At 47.7% G+C, this 24058-nt stretch overlaps 1 protein-coding gene across 1 annotated transcript in view; it reads right to left on the reverse strand.

Moving 5' to 3' along the window:
* LOC309359975 (mitochondrial adenyl nucleotide antiporter SLC25A23-like) overlaps positions 1-24058 on the reverse strand; it is a 52932-nt gene that overhangs the window by 7648 nt on the left and 21226 nt on the right. The window contains exons 3-9 of the mRNA XM_081894438.1: positions 13059-13146; positions 12823-12934; positions 4481-4639; positions 2397-2549; positions 1988-2095; positions 801-968; positions 235-385 (exon numbers count right to left, since the gene is read on the reverse strand). Of these exons, the coding sequence (XP_081750564.1) occupies positions 235-385; positions 801-968; positions 1988-2095; positions 2397-2549; positions 4481-4639; positions 12823-12934; positions 13059-13146 (939 nt within the window). The remainder of the gene's footprint in view (positions 1-234; positions 386-800; positions 969-1987; positions 2096-2396; positions 2550-4480; positions 4640-12822; positions 12935-13058; positions 13147-24058) is intronic.

Below are 24058 nucleotides of genomic sequence, written 5' to 3' on the forward strand. Positions count from 1 at the left end.
AAACTCAGCAAGTATGAGGAGATATTGTTATGTTAACAGGCCATTGTTTCTTAGCCCTTCCAGGCTCTCTCTCTCCCCCCCACCCTCAGAGTTTCTTCCCCACACTCCTTATGTCCCCCATTTGTTAATGGGGCTTTGCAATTAGTCCAGCCTCCTGCTCATTACGCCTCAGTCACAGCCCCCTTCAGTGCTCTCCTTGTTGGCCAGACCATCTAGACGATGCCGCAATCTCACCTTGGGCTTGCATCCGGGTCCGCACCAGAGCTAGCGGGTAGCTGGCGATCTGGCCGCAGGTGCTGGAGACAGTGCCACAGCCCAAGAGCACCAGAACGCCCGGGTCAGCTGTGTCCTTGCTGTACTTCTGCAGCCAGGTGTTCTTCAGCGTCTGCCGCAAAAGGAAGGGGAGAGGGGGAGTTGGTAACTTGGGAATCTGGCGCAGGTACATCCCAGGGCCTAACACAGATAGGGAGGCAGTGGCTTTCATGCCAAGTCTTGGAATCTGGCGAGATTGCTGTTTAGCCACACAGCATGGGAGAGAAAGGGTTCCTGCAAGGGTGGTGGCAGTGTCTTTCAAAAGGGCCTTAAGGAGAAAACCCTTCCTCACAGACGACTAGCAGAATGCTGTGTTACTTTTATGGTTGTTAGCTACTCTGAGCCTGGCTTCAGCTGGGTAGGGCGTGATATAAATAAATAAATTATTATTATTATTATTATTATTATTATTATTATTATTATTATTATTATTATGCGATGTTGGGGTTCCCTTGCTGTTTGTGCCAACCCCATGCCCAGTCACTCACCTCATAAACTGCCAGGTCAATGCCAGCGTAGGGAATGATGCCCAGCATGTTTGGCAGGTAGCCCTTGTAAAAGGCACGGATCCCTTCCTTCCGCAGGACCTGCCTGGCACAGTCTGCCACCCCGGAGTACTGACCCGTCTTGCGAAGGGTCAGCCGTGTTTTTAGAACCTGGAGAGAGAGGGGGAGTCAGATGAACTAAGGCATGAATATCCGTCCTTTATTCATCACCCCCTCGTATTAAGCAACAGCATCCAGTCTGAAATCACGACAGCCATGTTTCTCTAGATGGCACAGGGAAAGAGACCGGCACATCTGAAATGAAACTTTGTGAAATAAAATCCCACCATACTGAAAAGAAATGATCAAGACCTTTCTGTCCCTTAAATACAAAAGTTCCTTCTGGCGAAATGTATTCATGGTAAAGGTTAAGGGACCCCTGGCCATTAGGTCCAGTCATGGCCAACTCTGGGCTTGTGGCACTCATATTGCTTTATTGGCTGAGGAAGCCAGCGTACAGCTTCCGGGTCATGTGGCCAGCATGACTAAGCCGCTTATAGCGAACCAGAGCAGCGCACGGAAACGCCGTTTACCTTCCCGTTGGAGCGGTACCTATTTATCTACTTGCACTTTGACGTGCTTTCGAACTGCTAGGTGGGCAGGAGCAGGGACCGAGCAACGGGATTTGAACCGCCGACCTTCTGATCGGCAAGTCCTAGGCTCTGTGGTTTAACCCACAGCGCCATCCGCATCCCAATGTCTTCATACTATCTGTCCACAAATTAGTAGGGACAACTGGGGAGAAATTGCACTGCAGAGGGGATACTTCTCCTGTATTAGTTAGCAGTACAGTGGAACATCAGTTCTCGAACGACTCCATTGACGAAAGTTTCAGAACCCAAACGCCGAAAACCTGGAAGTAAACGCTTCCATTTTCGAACGCACCTCAGAAGTCGAGCGGCTTCCTCTGTGTGTTTTTCAATTTTCTCAGTTGAATTTGCTGACAGCCCTTTGCTCCTCAGTTTTCGAACATTTCAGAAGTTGAATGGTCTTCCAGAATCGATAATGTTCAAAAATCGAGGTTCCACTGTAGTGCTAGGTTCTCACATTCACTTGGGTGGATATCATGGATGAAGTCAGCAACAGAATGAGAATTTGCCCCTTAAGCTCTACTACCAAAGAAAACTTACCTCCATGGGGTAGATTATGGTCTGTGCTGTGGCGCCAGCCAGGGAGCCAGCAATAAATCTCTCCTGCACCCTCAGTGTTTCCTGCTGCCCACGAATTGCCCGCTTGATCTGCAATGATAAGCAATGGATTGCGAGCCACAGATAGATTTGGTGAACTCCCCCCTTAGGCACTTTGGGCTGAGTGAGGGCGATGCAGCTGAGTAAAAGAAGCGTGATCCTTTTAGGATGAGTTCTTGCACTAAAGACATGCCCAAGGTGGAGTTCCATGTACTTAGGTATGGGAAATACTGTGCTGAATGAAGTCATTGTTCTGTCCAGTAATGAAGGACTTTTAAAAAAGGAATTAAAATGCTGTGCACACATGCACAGGGACAACATGCAACGCTGCAGCCCCGTCCCCAGGCTGTACCTGTTCGTAGGCCATGAACTTGATGGCAGACTCAGGCGCAATCTTGAGCACATTGATCCCGTTGCCTCGCCACAGGGAGCGGATGCCTCCTTCGCGTATCATGCCTTGCAATCCGCCCAAAACGTTCATACTGTTGTTCTTGGAGGCGTGAACCTACAAGCAAGATGGAAGCACAATGTCAGGGCCTGGGCAAGGAAAAAAGAGCTCTCCTTCCTCTTGACAGCATAAGTAACAATGGCCATTTTTCAGGGGTTGGGGCATCAATGAAAAGCCAGTGCGTGTTGCGGGAGCTGTATCCCAGTATGCTTTGCAGCATTCCAAAAAGGCCCCTCAAATTTCACAATGGATTCCACTGGGAAGGCACAGGAGGCAAGATTGCTAAATGTGCAAGATTTAAAGGCTCCCAGAAGGTGTTGCTGCTATTTTCTGGGAGAAAGGAGGAGAGATGCAGACAGAAGTCAAGGTTGGCGTTTATCCTATGGAAAAATTAGGAACACTAGGAGAAGATTCTGATACAGCCATGTTCTTCTTCATTGTTGTTTATGCAACTCTTTGCTTGCACACAGTGTCCTCTATGGTGTGCAGTGGTTAGAGTGTCAGACTAGGACCTGGGAGAGCTTGGAAAAAAGCTTGGGATATGAGTGCAATACCTAAATAAATGAAATCTGTTTCCCTGAATGTTAAGGTTTGCCGAGGGCAGCAGATAAGGTTTAACACTAGTCAGAAAGTAAGCCACCTTCTGCGAAGAAATAAGCTCTGTAGGTCTTGCATGCACCTCTCCACTTCCCCCAACATCCAGTCTCTCCTCCCATTTGCTATCTTCAAATGCTGTGGGTGAAGAGATTGGTCTTTTTCAACAATTCCCAAGGCCAGTCTTTCAAAACATACTTCAAACACTGGTCACGGTATTTCAAAATGTGTTTTAGCCATGCCTTAGGGAGTTGTGGTCTTCGCTTGGAATTTAATGTCAAGGGCAGAAGCTAAGAGGCGCAATAAGTTTTGAATTCACATGCCGACTTTTCAGCAAATGGCCAGCTCTGCTGCAGTCGAGCCTGCAGATAACAGCATCGCTTGCACTCATCAAAGTGCTGTCCTTGGACTTGGTGGAATTCCAAGACCAGTAAACCCAATGAGAAAGAAGATTCTACATAGCCGTTTCCCCTGCCATATTTCAGGAATTAGAGAGGTACCGTATTTTTCGCTCTATTAGACGCACCGGACCATAGGACGCACCTCCCGCAAAAGCCAGGGATAGCCGTGTGAAGCCTCCACAGGGCATTGGGATGAAGGCTCCCCGCTGCCCTGCGGAGGCTTCGTGCTGCTAAGGCAGAAGCTAGAACAGCTAGAGGGAGCACTGTGCAGGGCTCCCTCTAGCTGTTCTGGCTTCTGGGGTAGTCCGTGAAGCCTCCACAGAGCAGCGGGGAGCCTTCATCCCACTGCCCTGCGGAGGCTTCGTGGGCTACCCCAGAGCTGCTCAGGAGCGTGGGGCATCCGCTCGCAGCCTGCCCGCTGCTCCCAGAGCTTGTCGGGGCTGGCGGGGGAAGCTCTGATTGTTCTGCCGGCACCCGGGGTTTCCCCCGCCAGCCCCAAAGAGCGGCTCAGGAGCACGCATCTGCACGTAGCCTGCCCGCTGCTCCCAGGGCTGGAGGAGGAAACCCAGGTTTCCCCCGCCAGCCCCAAAGAGCAGCTTAGGAGCGTGCCACACTCTGGCAACTTAGCTCCAGGGACCACACTCCATAAGACGCACAGACATTTCCCCTTAGTTTTTAAGAGGGGAAAAGTGCGTCTTATGGAGTGAAAAATACAGTAAATGAAAGACCCCTGAACCTGTTGGCTCCTGCCCTTTGGGTATCTCTGTTGTATGGGGCAGCCCTTTTTCTCCTTCTATAGTCTTCATGTGTAACATGCTATGTAAAAAAACAAAACTGGTCATAACATCCTCAGCATGGCATTCTGGGACAAAACAGAGGCCCATTTGAGTTTGTCATTGCCCCACACCACATGAACTGATGCCACCATTCCAGGTCCCAATGCAGAATGAAATACTGTTTCCCCTCCCTCCGTAATTCTTAGCAGCTCCTTGCCTGCATGAAGACTTTCAGTCGGTCCAATGGGGCAGTTCCAGTCCTGGAGACAGCACCAGCCATGGCTCCAGCAATGAGCTGCTTCCACCACATCCCTGTCTTCTTCTCCTTCTCGGAAAACTCGTCTGGGACGGTGAGGCACTCGCCAATGTCAAGGACCTGCAGAGGAATGCAGTCAGAACAGGAAAAAGCTAAAGAAAAGACAAGCAGCTCTGCCCACATTTGACTGAGAAGCATCTGTTATTAAGGAGACAACCTCCAGGGTGGAATCTAGACACATATAAGAAAAAGTTGTGAAAATGTTTTTTTTTTAAAAAAACACGCTTTGAAAAACATATTGAATTTGCCATAGCTCACCATCACCATCTAGTGTCTCATTTGTGTAATGCACTTTGCAACACACTTAAAACGTTTTATTTGCAGCTAAAACAAAAAAAATCCTTCCAGTAGCACCTTAAAGACCAACTAAGTTAGTTCTTGGTATGAGCTTTTGTGTGCATGCACACTTCTTCAGATACCAGCTGTATAGCTGAGTCCCAGGTCTGGATTTGCGAATATTCTAAATGCTCCAAAAACGTCAATTTCCATCACATTTTAGATTCAAAATTTCAAACTGGAATTTTGTTGAATGGGTGTTTTCTATTGAGCATTGAAATCAGAGTACTTCTCAAATATTCGTTGGACTTTCTTGCTTATTTTGACTCAGGAAAATGTAATATATGCCATCTCATAACCTCTCAACTTTCAAATACTACATGGTGTCAGCTAGCAAATGCTATCGCATATCAGTCGTGCAGTAAGAAAGAAACCTGCTCCAAGCTTCCAGCATTCTAGCCAGTGAACACAAAGACACTGGGAATGACTGAGATGCTCCCGAGACTTTGTTTTCTTAAAATCATTTAATTAAATCAAATCACTTTGAAGCTGCAGTCCTACAAATCAATGGAGTAAGCAGAGGAGGGCTTGTTCTGAGCAAACATGGATAGGATTGAATTGCAAACATATTCAACCTTATATTTAGGCTTTTTCTCATTTGGATTGACTTATAATGCTCTCCTATTCCATGCAGCTGGGGTGCAACGTTTCCCTGCCTCCCTTCCAAGAATTCTGCCAATGGACCTGCCACAGCCCATGCCATAGCAGGGAGTGTAAATCACAGTAGATCACAGAAGCCTTTGCTACACCAACCAGCTAATGACCTGCAGCAGATCCTGTTCAAGGGCAGCAGGAGTTTAATACTGAAAACATTCCTGCGCTCAAGGACTCACATGATTTAATAAGACTAAGCAGAAGATCAGACACATGCAAAAAAAGATCAGTTTGCAGAGAGCTTATTGTAGCGGCAAAAGGCACGGCCGATATTAATGTCGTCAGAGCACCAATGTCCTTGGATCTGCTCACTTTGGTAAATATTCTCTGGGCTGTTTTGGCTAGAGAGAACCCACACCTTCGCTATGCTTGCATTAACACACACCAGCAGTTATAGCTTCCTTTACATACATTCTCCCTCTTCTCAGGATGATAGGTTTAAATAGATATAATATTCTCTCCCATATATATATATATATATATATATATATATATATATATATATATATATATATATATGAAGTGATTATTATAGGAGAAATGTGGGGTAAACAAGTCTGTGCAATATCAGCAGAAGCAACACAACACACACACATACACAACGTTCTCAAAAGGAAAGAGCAGTGCCGGATTTACGTATAAGCTAAACAAGCTATAGCTTAGGGCCCCACTCTCTTGGGCCCCCCCCAAAAAAAAAATTAAAGGAAAAGAAACACCTGGATGTACATTTCCAAAATATAAGATAAAAAAGAAATAAAATAAAACCCACATACAGCAACTGTATTTTGTTTTGTGTAGGCTCCTATTTGTTATGTGCAAATGGCTTTAGATACCTATTAGGTCCATAAATTACCATATAGCATATATTCAACACAAAAATACATCGACAATTTGTTGTTGGCAAAGGATGGGTGGACATATAAAGGGTTCCATTACCTTCAGTAGCTTGGGGCCACATCAAACCTAAATCTGGCCCTGGGAAAGAGTGACACTTCTATAGTGAGATGGCAAATTTGTGCATTTATTATTATTATTATTAAAGAAATAATAATTTGCCAAGAGTGAAATAAGGCAAGCAATGCTGTGGCTGGGTTATAGGACACAAGGAAATATTTTAGCTAGCGTTGTCTAGAGCGTTTGTCTAGGAACCAGGGAGACCGAGGCTCAAATCTTCACACAAAGTTCACTGCATGACTGTAGGGTAGCTGGGACATCTCACCCTAACCTAACTCACCGAGTTGTGGGGATAAAGCAGATGTGGGGGAAAGAGGCATACATGCTGCTGTGAGCTCTCTGGGAGTGGGGTGTGGGGCAGTGGCGTAGCGTGGGTTGTCAGCACCCGGGGCAAGGCAAGTAATTTGCACCCCCTAACCCATGGATTTGCGCCCCCTAACCCTAACCCCAGATGTTGCGCCCGGTGCGCCCGGCCCCCCCTGCACCCCCCACGCTACGCCACTGGTGTGGGGTAGGATAGGACACAGATTGACCACACAAATCCATCCAAACTAATTGCAGGAAAGTTTTACACAGAGAAACCTGATAGCACTGTGCTTGTTGGGGACAGAAGAACAGAATAGGTTCTGATGGGCAACAGCTCCCCCTGTGGTCTTTTCAGTGACAGTGGGGAAGACCTGTTGAACTGAACGGGTCGAGACACACCCTCGAGTGTTATTGTTTCCTACAAAAGCCGTGCACCACAAGCCTCATTCTGCACTGAGCGATGGGTTCTGTGCAGCAGGGGTAGCCCAGGTCTGTTGTAAACAAAAATTGCCCTTTTCCCTTATGGGGTATCCAAGAGCCCATATAGAGTCCTTACATAGGTTCCCTATTAGTAGGAGAGAATAACAGAGGCCAACCAGAGAATATTGAGAAGCAAAGCAGCTAGTAAGCTTGATCTTTATTGATCTGTTGCAACAGGGTGCTCCCCTCACCCGCAGGAGAAAGGAGGGACCTAGAAAAATGGCGTGCAGGGCCTTATAAAGACTTTTGAAATTGCCACCCTGTAGATCAAGACCACCCCCAGAAACATCATACATACATCACAGAAACATCATACATACATCATACATCATCATACATACATCACATCATACAAACATCATACATACATCACAGAAAACCATGGAGAGACCTGGTCTGAACAAAGACATTGGATTCTTATCTCATTATACATGACAAAGCCATTTTTCACCTTCTCACCCCTTGCTTTTTCCTGTAAGACCTTTTGCAGTCGTTAAGAGCCGTCAACAGGCTCATCACAGCTATCTGCCAATCACCCATTCCTACCACCCTTCTGAGTAATACCCCTCCCCACCTTCTCACTATATAGAAGGGTCTGGTAACTTCTGTTTCAGTGTATCTGAAGAAGTGTGCATGCACACGAAAGCTCATACCAAGAACTAACTTAGTTGGTCTTTAAGGTGTTACTGGAAGGAAAAAAAAATTTGTTTTGACTATGGCAGACCAATACGGCTACCTATCTGTAACACAGAAGGGGTGTAACCTAAGACCACCCCTCAGATACATCACACCTACATCACAAAAAAGGCGGTCTAAAACAGAACATTTGAATGTTGTTTTTCTCCTGTCTTTCTTTATCTCCTGTCTGGCAGATTACTTGATTGGATTTCCTTGGTAGCCTGGCTAGTCTTTTGTAAAGATAAATACTTAGTTCCTGGGTCATGTCACTGGTTCACACCCTATTCAAACACAGATATACGCTTAAGACAGGATTTGTGAAGGAAAAGACAATGAGGAGGCTTTTCCATTTTCCTTTGACCTTTGTCACTTTGGGACAGTTTGGGAATCAAAATGGTTCCGGGTCCGTCGTCCTGTGCTGATCCAGGTATGTGCTTGGTTGGTACACTTATGAACATTTAACATATGTCTAAGGACGCGGGTGGCGCTGTGGGTAAAAGCCTCAGCGCCTAGGGCTTGCCGATCGAAAGGTCGGCGGTTCGAATCCCCACGGAGGGGTGCGCTCCCGTTGCTCGGTCCCAGCGCCTGCCAACCTAGCAGTTCGAAAGCACCCTCGGGTGCAAGTAGATAAATAGGGACCGCTTACTAGCGGGAAGGTAAACGGCATTTCCGTGTGCAGCTCTGGCTCGCCAGAGCAGAGCATGCTGGCCACGTGACCCGGAAGTGTCTTCGGACAGCGCTGGCCCCTGGCCTCTTGAGTGAGATGGGCGCACAACCCCAGAGTCTGGCAAGACTGGCCCGTACGGGCAGGGGTACCTTTACCTTAAGACCATAAAATTCCTATCACACCGTCTCCCATCATCCTTGACCGCTGACCGTGTTAACTGGGGCTGGCAGGAGTGGGAGGCCAACATCACCCAGAGGTCACCATGCTACCTATCGCCACCACAAGCGTCTGCCCACAGCTGCCACAGGAAGCAAGGAAACATGGCAACATCTGGTTTGGTCCTGAGCGACGCAATGGAAATTGAGCATACAGGCTTAGAGAGGGGAAAGGGGGTGGGGGAAGAAACAGGGAGCCTAGATCTAATAGAGTAGACCTGTTGACATCAATGGATCCAATTTAGTCACACTCATTAATGCCAATGGGTCTACTCTGAGTAAAACATAGTGGAATGCCAGCCAGGGATTCTGGAGAGATGCCTTGGGACCTCAAGGCAGTCTGTGGGTTAGGGGGGGAGAAAAGGAAGCTCCAGCCATGGAGACTTAGCCCTACCATCTCATGCTCCCCCAGGATGGACTCGAAGCCTTTGGGGCGACTGTAGTCACTTTCCCACAGCTCAGCCAGGGACAGCAGCCTTGAATTCCCATGGATCCCCGAGGTGCTCTGGCCATCGGGGCCCTTCCTGATGGGAGACAGGTCTTCCATGCCGGGAATGTGCAGGAAAGTGCTGGGCACCACAAAGAGAGCACACGATAAACCCTCCTGCAATCTCCTAATGGGATTGGAGGGATAATCAGGGGGAGGGGCTTGAGTGCGAGAGCCAATCCCATCGGCACCTACGGATTACAGACACGCAGAGCAGGGAAGGGGGCTGGCCCCCAATGTCAAGAGGGGAGTTCAGAAAGAAATGGAACTTAGGGGAAGGGCTGGCCCAGGGGTGTCACTTGAATAAAAGAAATTTGAGGGGGGGGGAGCCCCAGGTAAGCTCCGCCTTGCATAATCAGTCACAATATATGGCTCTCTCACACCATTTGAATGGCAATGCTCTCCAACTTTGGGAGGGCCAGGCCCCCTCAAATATTTTTTGGGGGGCTGAAGGGACCTTGTCCCCTAGGAGTTGGTTCCTGTGGGTTGATCCGAGACGTTTTGGGGCCCAAGGCAGAAAGGCCCAACAGCACACACAGAGACCCCACCCAGGTGCAGAATCGTCCGGAAATATTCCGACATGCACCATATTGAAGTGAATGGAAGCTGCACAGGGCTGCTGAGTTCTTGCACAGTTCCCGCTCATCTAAAGGGATCATGGGCAAGAGATCTTCTTCCCAGATGGTGGCAGGACGGCTTGGGCTCTTGGCCTCTGGCCCATTCCACCCACAGGCTCCCCAGTCCTCTCTCAGTGGAGGACTCAACACCTGGAGTTCATCGGCTGCCATCTCTTATCTCTCTCTCAAAGTGTGGCAGGTGAGAAAGGGATGCTGGTGGAATAGATCTGAGTTCAACAGGGCATGTTGGAGAGCAAAGAGTTTAAGGTGAGGGTTGTGCCTAGGGGGCCTTGAAAGTGACCAACCCCCTTCTCCCCTGGCCTTCCAAGCTGACACTATGGGCAAAGTCTGGCAAACAGGGAGGGGAGAGACACACATTGTGTTTAAATATAAACTTTAATCTTCCCTGTTCCGATCGGCTGATGAGATTAGCGTGGCTGGAACAGGACAGTGAAGAAAGAGGGCCTTGGCCAGCACCCAGTCCAGAGATCTGAACTATTCCCCTTCCTATTTCCTCCCGCCTCCTGTAGAGTTCAGGAAGGGTGGAAAGGGAGATGGGGGGACATCACAGGAGCTTCCTTGCTGTTCCCTGGAGATCCTTGGCTCCTGGCTATGCTTCGCCCTGTCTGCTTCCTTGAGGGGCAGGCGATTCTAGGAGCAGCCTTTTCCCAATGGCAACTTTCTTGTGGGGATGGTTTCCTACAGGTTTGCTGCATTTTAATGAGTTTAAAGAACGAAGTACAAGACAGACAGTACAAGCCTGGTATTTGCTTCCGGCGAGGATGTCCCTTTCCCTAAAGTAACAGATTGATACTCTGGGAGTACTCCAGTACTTCAGGATTCTGATAGGTCAGTAGAGTCTCATGTAGCTTCTGCAGCTAGGAGTGCTTATGCCTAGCTAGCTTAGAATGCTTTGCCAGCCATTGCTATTCGTAGATCAGGATAGTCCGGCCTCCCTTGACCATGCTCTGATGACCTCCCATATGGACTATGGTAATGTGCTGTGTGAACTGCGGGAGGCAGTGGAAGACAGGAGTGCCTGCCATGCTCTGGTCCATGGGGTCACGAAGAGTCGGACATGACTAAACAACAACAACAACAATGTGCTGTGTGTAGGACTACTTCAAAGATGGTCTGGAGCAGAGGTTGTCAAACTAAGGCTCGCGGGCTGGATACGGCCCACCAGGCTCATTAATCCGGCCTGCGAACCGTGTGAACCCTGCCGCCCGCTCGGTCAGGCCTCGCACTAAACAGGTGCGGCACAGAGGCCTTGCTGCACGGAGGCTGACTTCAGCGATGCAGCACGGCTTCTGATTGGCTGCAGGAGGCGGTCGAGCAGGAGAAAGCAGCGGCGGTGCGGAGGCTCCCCAGGCCAGCGGCATCTGGGTGCCGCCCCTTCCTTCCCGGTAAGGTGGTCAAGCGGGAGGAAGTGGCCGAGTGGGAAGGAAGTGCCATGGACTCTGTGCCCCACTGAGACAGAGGACGCCGATGCTGCCGAAGACAAGGCAGCAGCGGCAGTGGCGGCATGAGTGGCATAGGCAGGGAGGGGGCCTTTCGGGAGGGGGGGGGTACTTTCAGAAGGCCCTCTGCCCAGTTCCCTGTAACTTGGCTTCTCACAATGAGGGAACTATCAGAAGGCCCTCGGAGCTTTGAGAAGCTTTGAGAAGAAAGTGAGAGTTTCCAAGGCATGCTCTGGTTCATGGGGTCACGGAGAGTCGAACACAACTAAAACGATTAAACAAACAAGCAAGCAAGCAAGCAAGCAAGCAAGCAAACACAAACAAACAACAACAACAACAACATATCTATCTATCTATCTATCTATCTATATCTATCTATCTATCTAATCATCTATCTATGTATCTATGTATCTATCTATATCTATCTATCTATCTATCTATCTATCTATCTATCTATCTATCTATCATCTATCTATCTATCATCTATCTATCTATCTATCTATCTATCTATCTATCTATCATCATCTATCATCTATCTATCTATCATCTATCTATCTATCATCTATCTATCTATATCTATCTATCTATCTATCTATCTATCTATCTATCTATCTATCTATCTATCTATCTATCATCTATATCATCTATCTATCATCTATCATCTATCTATCTATCTATCTATCTATCTATCTATCTATCTATCTATCATCTATCTATCTATCTATCTATCTAATCTATCATCTATCTATCTATCTATCTATCTATCTATCTATCTATCTATCTATCATCCATCTATCTATCTATCATCTATCTATCATCTATCATCTATCTATCTATCTATCTATCTATCTATCTAATCTATCTATCATCTATCTCTATCTATCATCTATATCTATCTATCTATCTATCTATCTATCTATCTATCTATCTATCTATCTATCATCTATCTATCATCTATCTATCTATCTATCTATCTATCTATCTATCTATCTATATCTATCTATCATCTATCTCTATCTATCATCTATATCTATCTATCTATCTATCTATCTATCTATCTATCTATCTATCTATCTATCTATCTATCATCTATCTATCATCTATCTATCATCTATCTATCTATCTATCTATCTATCTATCTATCTATCTATCTATCTATCTATCTATCTATGTATATCTATCTATCTATCATCTATCTATCTATCTATCTATCTATCTATCTATCTATCTATCATCATCTATCTATCATCTAATCTATCATCTATCTATCTATCTCCATTCTTGCAATCTCCATTCATATAACCCTATTTTTTCCATGTTGAGAATCAAGGAATCAGGGTGGAGAACAGAACATCCTCAGGTCTGGAGAGGACTAGGAAACTGGTTTACCGTTGAGTGCTTCCAGTAGTATACGATCTCCTCCATGTTCTCCAATGGATTGAGGAGGAAGTGGTCTCGCCACTCATGCCAGTCAATCGTCATGGTGCCATCCTTGTCTATGCTGCAACACACACAAAACAGAGTAGAGTGAGTCTGAAGGGGGCGAAGCCAGTGTGGGCTAGGGCACACTGGGACTGGGGGGTCAGGGAGGTGAGAGTTCAAAGCAAGGGTAGTGACAGCCTCACCTGTGCAAAATTTTCTCCGCTTGCTGCAGGGAGATGTAAACGCCCAGGCTGTGGAAGGTTTGCTGTATCTCGGACACGTCAATATGGCCTGCAGCACAAGCACAGAAGAAAAGAGGTTCCGTCTGTCTGGAGGAATCAGGGTGCATCTTAAGCTACTGATGGATTAGGAGAAACTGGGGAGCCAAGAGGCATAGCTGTCAATTTACAGATTTGAAAATAAGGAACCAGCAGCCTCGAAAATAAGGGATCAGCAGCCAAAATAAGGGATTTTGGCTTAGCTTATACAGAAATCCGGCACTGATGGAGCCATGCTGCTTTTGCTGCGACTGAATTGTGTTTTGCAGGGGGTTGGACTAGATTATTCCAAGGGGTCTACAACTCCCACCAAAGAAGAATGGCAGACAAAACTGATGAATGACATCGAGATGGCAAAGCTTACAGGCAGAATTAGAAACCAGGAAGAGGACCTCTTTAATAAAGAATGGGGAAAGTTTATAATTTAGTTGAAAAGCTATTGTAAAGAGTTACATACATTGGTAGGATTGACAGAAAACTTGTAGTAAAAATTTGAACTATGGATGGACAAATTATTTATAAAAATAGAGTTATGAAAGGGATGCAGAGGGGGAAATCACTACATTAAGATGCTGCACTGGTTGGAGGGGATGCTAAGCAGCACGTCGGGGCTGCCGTCGTCCTGGTGCGAGGAGTTCCATCGGCCCTTCCCTGCCCGAGAGAGAGGGAGGGAGGGAGAGAGACTCTTGCCCATGCCGCCTGCGAGCCTGGCATGAGGTGGTTGCAGTGCTGTGGCGGCCGCTGAAGCGCCACCCTTCTGCGTCCCTCCCATCCTCTCCTCTTCTTCCTCCTCCTCTTCCTCTTCCCTCAGGCCGCCTCCTCAGCCTCTGGCTTCCCCTGGCAGCGCAGCGGAAGTCTCGCAAGAGAGGGGCTGCCTGCCCACCCACTGCCACCCGTCTCCTCACGACGTGCCCCTGAGGGAGAAAAGGGAGAGATGGAGATGCGGCAGCTCGTGTGTGCGCTCTCTCTCGAGGTGGAGGACCCTGAGCCACTGCTTCCCTCCTGAGCCGGCAAGCATGAAACCCGGGAAATTTAAGGTACATCATCAATAAGGGACAGCAGCGGGATACGGCACTGGGATAAGAGAGTTTCCGCCAAATAAGGGACAGTTGACAGCTATGCCAAGAGGGTTCTACAGGGTCCCCCAATGGGAGGAAGTGAGATGTGCCCACAGCTTCCTGGGCTGCAGACCTGCGGAAGCGCAAAAGGACTCAGTTGGTTTTGAGGGGTTTCTTGAAGGGGTGGAAGTTGGGTGGGTGAAGGGGTAGCAATTTTGTTGCTGGCCCAGGGGTGCATGTGGTCAGGGTGGGGAGGGAGACACCATACAGGCAGCCATACCAGCCTTCGGGATTCCCACACTGAGCCCCCTGCCGGCATCCCACCTGGAAGAGAGACAGAGAGGGCTACAGAGGGGGTGCAAGGGGGTGCCGTCACCAGAGGAGAAAGAAGGATGCCTCCTACAGTTCTGGAAAAGACCCTCCCCAATATTTACATCTCAGAGATGCTGTTGTGTGCGCACACGCTGGAGAGGACTGTTGCTAACGTGGGGGCATGAAGCAGTAAGCATAGTCAAAAGAGGGTACCAGGCAATGAAGAAAGCTTTATATGATGATGATGATGATAACAATAACAACAACAACAACAACAACAACAACAATAATAATAATAATATATTATTATTATTATTTATACCCCACCCATCTGGCTGAGTAATAATAATAATAGTAATAATATTTATACCCCACCCATCTGGCTGGGTAATAATAATAATAATAATAATAATAAAAACATCAAACATTAAAAACTTCCCTAAACAGGGCTGCCTTCAGATAGTTATTGATCTCTTTGACATCTGATGGGAGAGCGTTCCACAGGGCGAGTGCCACTACTGTACCGAGAAGGCCCTCTGCCTGGTTCTCTGTAACCTCACTTCTCACAGTGAGCCCTTGGCGCTGGACATCAGCGTCTGGGCTGAATGGTGGGGGTGGAGATTCTTCTTCAGGTATACTGGGCCAAGGCCATTTAGGGCTTTAAAGGTCAGCACCAACACTTTGAATTGTGCTCGGAAACGTACAGGGAGCCAATGTAGGTCTTTCAGGTAGCCCTCCCTATAAGGTTGGACTGCAGCTCCCATCATCCCCTCTATTGGCTGTAGTGGCTGGGCTGATGGGAGTAAGAGTCTAACACCAGCTGGAGGACCGCACGCTCCCCATCGCTGCTTCGGATGCAGGCAAAACCAGGAACTTTCTGCAGATACAGAACAGTAGCTGATGTGTTTATTATACAGCTGTTCCTGTATGTATACAGCTTCACAATTAACTTTATTCTACCCGGAGATATAGAAGGAGCAGGAGCATTCATTTTGCTAGGAAAGCACAGGGTAGGAAACTTCCTCATCAGGAAATCCTGATTAAGTTCAAACTAACTGATGCTGCCAACATGTACTGCAAGTCGGAGTCTGTCAATTTCAGTCTCTCTGCTTCCCATTTCCCCCAAAGGTTATGTTTGGTTTGCCAAAATTCCCCATCGGTTTGCTGCAGTCAGTACGAGGGAGGAAAAGATGGAGGCAGGAATGCACAGCAATATCCCAAAGGAGGCCTATTTAAAGGGGGGGTGGATAAGAAAAAGACTTCACTTGGCCCCTGGGGTCCAGATTAAAAAGAAACTGAGAGATTAAACTCCGAATAAAAGAGAGGTACGGTATGTTGCTTTAGTAAGATACAACAAAATGAAGCACTCCCCGAGGTTTCCAAATACTTGAAGAAAGCACAGTGTGTGACTGAAATGGAAAAGCTGGCTGTTCTTGTACAAGAGAGGTCATTTAACAATTTCATTAAGAATGATCACATTTGCCCAAGAGATGGGAAAGAATAGCGTATCAGAACTTTGGTAGCACAAAATGTATTATTTGCATTCTGAGTATTAAAGAGGCGCTGCATTGCTAAGTGTCCCTTCCTTGCATGCTTTCAGCCTCTGAAATGTGCTTGCTTCTAGAGAGAGGAAGCGCTGCTCACTGATTCTACTTTTTCCCTTGTTGAATAGGTCCTGTATAGTTTCAAAAACCTGCAAAGCCTGTTTGGCCAGAGGTGAGCAGAGGACAAAATAAACGCATGTCCTGTGTACATCTTGGCAAGCAGTGCCTCTCTGGCAGAATGTGGGCCAGGATTTAGATCTTCTGCAATAGAGCATATTAAAAGCCTGACCTTAAGCTACAGAAAACATACTGTTTGTAAGACACCGCTGTTTTACTAAATGCAGGTGGACATTGTCTAAACCAAGCACAACAGGGATTTGTCGGACTGAGTTTGTAAGAGTTTTTTTGGCCCTCCATTAGAGTGCAGAACCGTATCGGTTCTGTCCAAAAAGCTCAGTATTTCACTAAGTGATTTCCTAAACTCTGGAAAATAGAGGATCATAGAATCGTAAAGTTCATAGAATTGTAGAGTTGGAAGGGACCACAAGAGTCATCTAGTCAAACCGTCTGAAATGCAATAATTTCTTGCCCTGCATGAGACTCTAACCCACAACAAGCCTGAGAATAAGAGTTTCATCCTCTATCAACAGAGCTATCACAAGGAATCAAGTATTTCACCCTATCTACCTGAAAATTGCTAATTAATGTGTTATTGGTTTTGCATTAGTGGCTTTGCATTTGTGGTTGGCTTTAAACAATAAAATATGGGACCTTCGTATGAAGGACATATAACAAATCTGACAAAAACAACATAAAGGCTGTTTCCTAATTAATCAGAGGAATCTTTTTAGTCACCTAAGTTTTAGCCCAGTTAGGTTAACTGACTAATTGTTTAAACTTTTGAGTCCTAATAAAAGTGCGTGCCAGTGTTCTGGACGATGCTCAGGTTCAGGCTTTGGAGAACATCCAGGGTGTTTTACAGTGGTTGAAGTTTCTGAGCAGTCATCTAGGGCAGCCCTGAATAACCTTATTGCAGTTGTCTAGGCAAAATGGCTGCCATGGCTGCATTTAAATCCACTGGAATCTTCTAATTTTTGTTTCTCCATATTATTAAGCCCAACAAGCAGCAGCACACATGTTTTTGGAATCTAGCTTAAGAGAAACCTGCCTTCTCTAGCAATTATCAGCCTACAGTTGCCTCCACACAAATGTATATACACACACAGTGTAAAAGGTACACTAGATAACCACAAAGGGCACGGGGCAACGAGAAATCCTGAAACTACCGCAGGGTAGGGTTGAATGACTGCTGGTTAATGGATCTTTAATAGCCTCCATTTGGATTTGGGCCAAAACCAAAACATCTCCCGGAAACAAAACAAGATCATTATCCACATTATGGTTGTTAGTTTAGGCTGGAGGCTGACCATAGTTTCTTCGGTTGAAAGCAGTTTGAAAGAGGGAAGCAAAACTTTCCCCAACCACTTCCAACTTTCCTTAAATCAACAAGCTGTCTCTGGTATCGTGTGTGCACAGAGTCCACACCCTCCAACATTTCTCCGATGAAAATAGGGATGTCCCATTCCATAATGATATTTTTACTATTTATACCCCACATATTTTACTGGGTTGCCCCAGGCACTCTGGGCAACTTCCAACATATATAAAAACATAATTAAATGTTGAACGTTAAAAAAACTTCCTTATACAGGATTGCCTTCTGACAGCTTGGGGGTTGAGTAACTCCATACCCTCCGACATTTCTGCAATGAAAATAGGGACATCCTGAGGAAAAATAGGGACGCGGGTGGCGCAGTGGGTTAAATCACAGAGCCTAGGACTTGCCGATCAGAAGGTCAGAGGTTCAAATCCCTGTGACAGGGTGAGCTCCCGTTGCTCGGTCCCTGCTCCTGCCAACCTAGCAGTTCGAAAGCACGTCAAATTACAAGTAGATAAATAGGTACCACTCTGGCGGGAAGGTTAATGGCGTTTCTGTGCGCTGCTCTGGTTCGCCAGAAGCGGCTTAGTCATGCTGGCCACATGACCCGGAAGCTGTACGCCGGCTCCCTCAGCCAATAAAGCGAGATGAGCACCGCAACCCCAGAGTCAGCCACAACTGGACCTAATGATCAGGGTCCCTTTACCTTTAAGGAAAAGTAGGACATTCTGGTATAAAATCAGAAACCAGGACAGCTTCACTCAGTCAGGGACGTCCCTGGAAAACAAGGACACTTGGAGGGTCTGAGAGTCTGATGAGTGACCCCACGAGTAGTGGACAACTTTTTTGTATATTTAAAGGAACAGTCAGTTGTTCTCTGTGCTCTTGTTCTCCCCCTCCTTTTTTCCATTCTGATGCCTTTCTTTTTATTCTTTCCCTTTGGGACAATATTACAGATGTCTACTGCATGTTGCAGAGTCAGCCAAGAGTTGCAAGGTCACAGCAGGACAGGTGGGATCAGATGGGCTTATGATTTATTTAATAATGGGACAAAGGCTTGTTTCAATAAGTCTTTTGAGCTGTGCCTCTCTCTCCACGCCCCCTCCTATGAGTCTTTAAACCTGTGTTTTTGGTTTTTTTTAAAGGAACAGACAGATTAATGGAGAACAAGGCTATCAGTGGCTCGTAACTTCTGTGGCTGTATTGTAAAGCAGTTGTCAAGAACCACAAGTGGGGGAATGGCTGATGCTTAGGCATCCCTTAGGCATCTGGTTGGCCACTGTGATACCGGATGCTGGTCCTGGGGGCTTTTTCTATCTCCAAGTAGACAGAACTGCCCATTTATGGCTTCTGGCCCTCTCCCTTGAGTTCTGGCTAGGCAGGAAGACTCACCGAACAGGAGGTGCAGGTGGTCATCTTGTTGAAACAAGCCCCCTTCAGACATGTTTTGGAAGAAACGGAATAGTTTTTGAACTGATTGTACTAGATGCGGGAAAGAGAGGCTTGGCAAAAGCAGCCCGGTGCATTCCAGATTTTTGTCGGACGCCACTAGGACTTGCAGCACTCACTGACTTAGCAGTCTGTGCTCTCTCCAAGCTTTCGGCTTTGTCCCAAACATTCGCCCGCCATCTGGTACCTTTAACAGCCCACTTTTCAAGTCTACCCTGTGCTCTAAAGGGGTTCAGATTCAGAAGCAGCAGGATCGCCAGTGGTGGTTTTTCATGTTGCCCCTCCTCCCCTGCCTTTTAACAGCGAAGCTTTGCCCCTCAGTGCCTGTGAAAGCTTCGCTTGCATAATGTCTGCCTTTCAAAAGGCAAGACTGGTTTACTATTGTATAGCTGTGAACCCAAGCTGTAACACTTTACATGAAATCATAATCAGAGCAAGGGGAGGGGAAGGCTAAGAAGGAAGACCCCCAAAGTAGTAAGGTAAAGGTAAAGGGACCCCTGACCATTAGGTCCAGTCGTGGCAGACTCTGGGGTTGTGGCACTCATCTTGCTTTATTGGCCGAGGGAGCCGGCGTACAGCTTCCAGGTCATGTGGCCAGCAAGACTAAGCCGCTTCTGGCGAACCAGAGCAGCACACGGAAACGCCGTTTACCTTCCCGCCATAGCAGTACCTATTTATCTACTTGCACTTTGACGTGCTTTTGAACTGCTAGGTTGACAGGAGCAGGGACCGAGCAACGGGAGCTCACCCCATTGTGGGGATTCGAACCACCGACCTTCTAATCGGCAAGTCCTAGGTTCTGTGGTTTAACCCACAGCGCCACCCGAGTCCCTCCCAAAGTAGTAAAAAAGGGTAAAGGTACCCCTGCCCCTATGGGCCAGTCGTGTCCGACTCTAGGGTTGTGCGCCCATCTCACTTAAGAGGCCGGGGGCCAGCGCTGTCCAGAGACACTTCCGGGTCACGTGGCCAGCATGACAAAGTTGCTCTGGCGAGCCAGCACCAGCACAGCACACAGAAACGCTGTTTACCTTCCTGCCAGAAAGCGATACCTAATTATCTACTTGCACTTAGGGGTGCTTTCGAACTGCTAGGTGGGCAGGAGCTGGGACTGAAAGACGGGAGCTCACCCCGCTGCGGGGATTCGAACCGCCGACCATGCGATCGGCAAAGTAGTAGGAACACATATATTCCCCAAGGCCCCATGGCAATTTCCACTTCATAAAAAAGGTCATTGCCATGCAGTTGTGGATTGTGAAGAGTGTAGCCGTGACCCTCATCCCTGTTGCAACAAAGAGCCCTTCTCTCATCTCCTTAAGCATCACTTGACACATTGTTGATAAGCATACAGAAATTTCTTAGGACATTTTCTGTCCCCGTGTGGTGGTCATCCTGTATATGGAGGGAGTCTTATCCCATGGAGAAGTGGGACTCAATCCAAGTGGACGCCCACTCTGTATACTGCATACAGCCATTCAATGTGGCCTTCACATTGCGGCTGTAACATGAAGCAGAAGCAGACTCAGTCAGAGGGTCAGATACTCAAAGACTTGGTGCGCGCGCACACACACACACACACACACACACACACCATGTGTAGGTTCCTTGCTTGGCCAAGTCTGGGAGCAACTCAAAGCTTAAGATCATAAACCACCCTCACAGTGCAAGGTGAACACATGCAAAACTCGCTGTACAAATATTAGCTTCACTCATGTGATCCACCTTCCACCTGCTCTGTCTTCCACAGTAAATACTGATGAGGCGCACAAAGTCTCCAGGTGTATGACTGAGGCCTCTGTATCCCTCTGCCCTTTTCGTGGAGGGTGGGGGCAGGAAGAATGTGGCACATTCAGGGCTTGCTGTCATGCCCCCACCATACAGAAGACTTTGATTCCAGGGCCAGATAGGAGCCAGCTCTAAGAAGACTTGCTAAACCAACCAGTCCCCAAGATGGATCAGTCCCTTTGGAACCTCCACTAATGATGGCAACTTTGGGCCTGAGGGGGCTAGATGAAGCCCTCTGAGCCTCTCTAGCTGCCCCCTCAGGACTTTTCCTCCTTCATAAACCCCGTCTTCCCAGGTCACATGTCTCAGCATCCCTGCTTTGAACCCTCCTTGAGTGCTTTTGCCCGGGTTGAAATGTGTCCTGGAACTCTGACGGTGCATCTTGCTTGAGGACAAGGCCGGCCCAGCCCTGAGGCAAGGTGAGGCAGTTGCTTCAGGGCAGCAGGCTCCGGAAAGCTGGGAGAAGTGGTAGACCCGCCTTCTGCGCTTGTCAGCCCCCTCCTCCTCTGCCCACTGCCACATGGCGGAGGGCAGGGGCATAAGAGTGGGTACATGACTGGCACACAGCCCCCCCCCCATTTTCTGGTTTGCCTCTAGCGGCAAAATGTCCAGGGCCCCACTTGAGGAGCGTGTGAAAACCAGCCTCCTGGTACAAAGGTAAATTGACATTTCTGGCTTTGCCTATTTTTGCCTCTGGTCCTGCCCACCACAGGGATTTGGCGCCCAGAAGGGAACGTGAAGAAGGTACCCCTCTCCTGGCTTCCACAAGGATCATGCGCCATGTCTCAGAGTATAAGACAGCCCTGGGAGTTCGTTCTGACTAGGCCAGAATGGGAGGAAAAGGCACCCGTGCAGAGTCTGGCATTCGGGTGCGTCTCATGCATCTATCATTTACAGTCATCTGGTAGGAATTGGAAAGAGCTTCAGGAGGCAAGGCCACCCACTCCTTGGGGCAGAGACTGCCAAGGAGGGAGGCCAGCCATGCCTGGGTTTTGTCTTGGAGCCGTCAAACAGACGCCCTTTATTCAAGGCTGCAGAACAGAACAGGCACTTCCCGGCTCTCTTCAGCCTCACGGAACATAAATTCCTACGCTCTTTATCCCTGCACCTCCATCTTTTCTGACATGCAGCTAGCACAAGTGGGTCCCAAATGGAGGAAGTATAGGAGCACACCATGGTCATTATTCGATCTGCGTCTCTTAACTGGTCCCTGCAAGGAACGCACAGAATGGCCCGCATTTTAAGGCACACTATCTGGAGTTGGCATGGGGAAGCTTGTGCAAACTGAATTAAGCTGATGATAGGCTGAAAGGAAATAGGGAACTTTGCAGTTAGGTCTTCTTGCTCCAGGATTGGGGTGGGGGGCCCAGGCGGAGGGGAAGAATAGTCATGAACCTCCCCATGACTGGTATAGCCTTGTGGGTGGCAGGATTCAATTCTAAAATATTTCATTTCCAACTATCATTAGCCAGGGACTATTTGGCCACGATTTAAAATGTGGTTACACTTAACTGATGAGTTCCTGGCATTTGATTTCTTTATTTTTCTTTAAAATAAATCAGAACCTCATTTATTTTTAAAAAACCACCTTAGAGCAGATTTATGCCACAAGGTGCCATAGGAAGGCACTGGACATAGTAAAAGATCCATCGCATCCTGGTCACTGTCTCTTCGAGCTCCTGCCGTCGGGACGGAGATACAGGACGATGAAGACAGGAACAAGCCGTCTTAAGAACAGCTTCTTCTCCAGAGTGATCTCGGCCCTGAATGGGAAGCCTGGACTTTGAAAGTCTTCTAATCTTCCTTGCGGTATTATACTGTATTGTTTTAATTAGTGTTTCTATAGTTGTTTTGATTTTGTGTGGAGTGCCCTTCCTGGGTGGATGGAGCAGCCAAGTAATTTCGTGGTCCCCGAGAGGGGGCAATGACAATAAAGATATTATTATTATTATTATTATTATTATTATTATTATTATTATTATTATTATAAAAGAGGGGGAGGTAGCCAGGGAGGGGGGTCTACCCAGTCTGTTGTGGGAGAAACAGGAAGGTGTGGGAAAGGGCAGGGTTTGCATGATTATAGATTTAGTTAGGACAACCACTGTGGTGTAGGGGTTAGACTAGAGGGTCAGATTAGGACCAGCCTTTCCTTTGTGGGCTCATAATGTATTGTGCTCAGGATGGTAACAGGGCAGTTACATGCAATTCCACTTTCAATACTCTTTGAACCTGCAAAGGTTTCACAGCGACCATACCGCTTCGTTTCCTGTCATAATGTCCTAGCCACCCATAGTGGCCAGGGCAACCCAGCCAAATGGGCGGAGTATAAATAATAAAAATTATTGAAATTACAGATTATTCCTGCTGAAAGCCTGTAGCTTTTCGTACCAAAACATGTGTTTTGTTCCACTTCTCCTTGCCCCATAGCTCAAGAGTGTCCCTCCAAGCAGCGATAATGCAGTAACACTGGAGGGACATTGCAGAACATCCCACAAAGTGAAATTATAGGTGAATGGTTCAGGGTCAATCTACCACTAATCCACTGCATCAATGACATGCTGTGGATTATACCTGCAAAAAACAACAGTCTGAAGGAGCGCTCAATTCTGTACTCAGCCGTGAAGCAAACAAGGGTCAACTTGGGCCAGTTACCATCGCTGAGGATAGTCTACCTCAGTGTTTCCCAACCTTTTTTGGGCAAAGGCACACTTGTTTCATGAAAAAAATCTCGAGGCACACCACAGCCCCGTGACGTCAGCGCGCAGCGTCACGCCGGGAGGGACGCACGAAAGTGTAAGTTTCAATTCCCCCCCCCTTGCCTTCCTTCTGTGCCAACCGCCAAAAAGCCAAGAATCGCGGGACCGCCGGCGGAGGGGGGGAGGGCGAGCGGAGGCAGCGGCGAGCCCCGTTCCTCCCCATCCGCCCCATTCCGTGCAAGGAGCGCGAACAGGTGTGAGAAGGGGGTCAAACCTGCGGGCCGGCGCCGGGGAACCTCCAAGCTTTGGGGGTGGGGGAGGAGGCAGCAAAGCGAGGCAGGAAGGAGAGCGCGGCTTGGCTGGGTGAGCTTTGGCAGGGGCAGGGAATGAGAGCCGCGAGGCGGGCGCTGCGGACGGAGGCGCTGCCCGCCGAGCTCGCAGGCAGCCAGGCAGGCAGACGGCGAGAGCCCCGCGCTGGGCGGCCTCTCCTGGGAAGTTTCAAAGCTGTAGTTAACTTTTTTAATTATTATAAAAAAAATAGAATGCTGGAGCACGATTTCTGTTCTCATCCTGAAGCAAAGTTCTTAACCCAAGGTAATATTTCTGGGTTAGTGGAGTCTGTAACCTGAAGCCTCAGTTACCCGAG

Source organism: Podarcis melisellensis (genome assembly GCF_964234715.1).
Source record: "Podarcis melisellensis genome assembly, chromosome: 17".
Lineage (NCBI taxonomy): Eukaryota > Metazoa > Chordata > Lepidosauria > Squamata > Lacertidae > Podarcis > Podarcis melisellensis.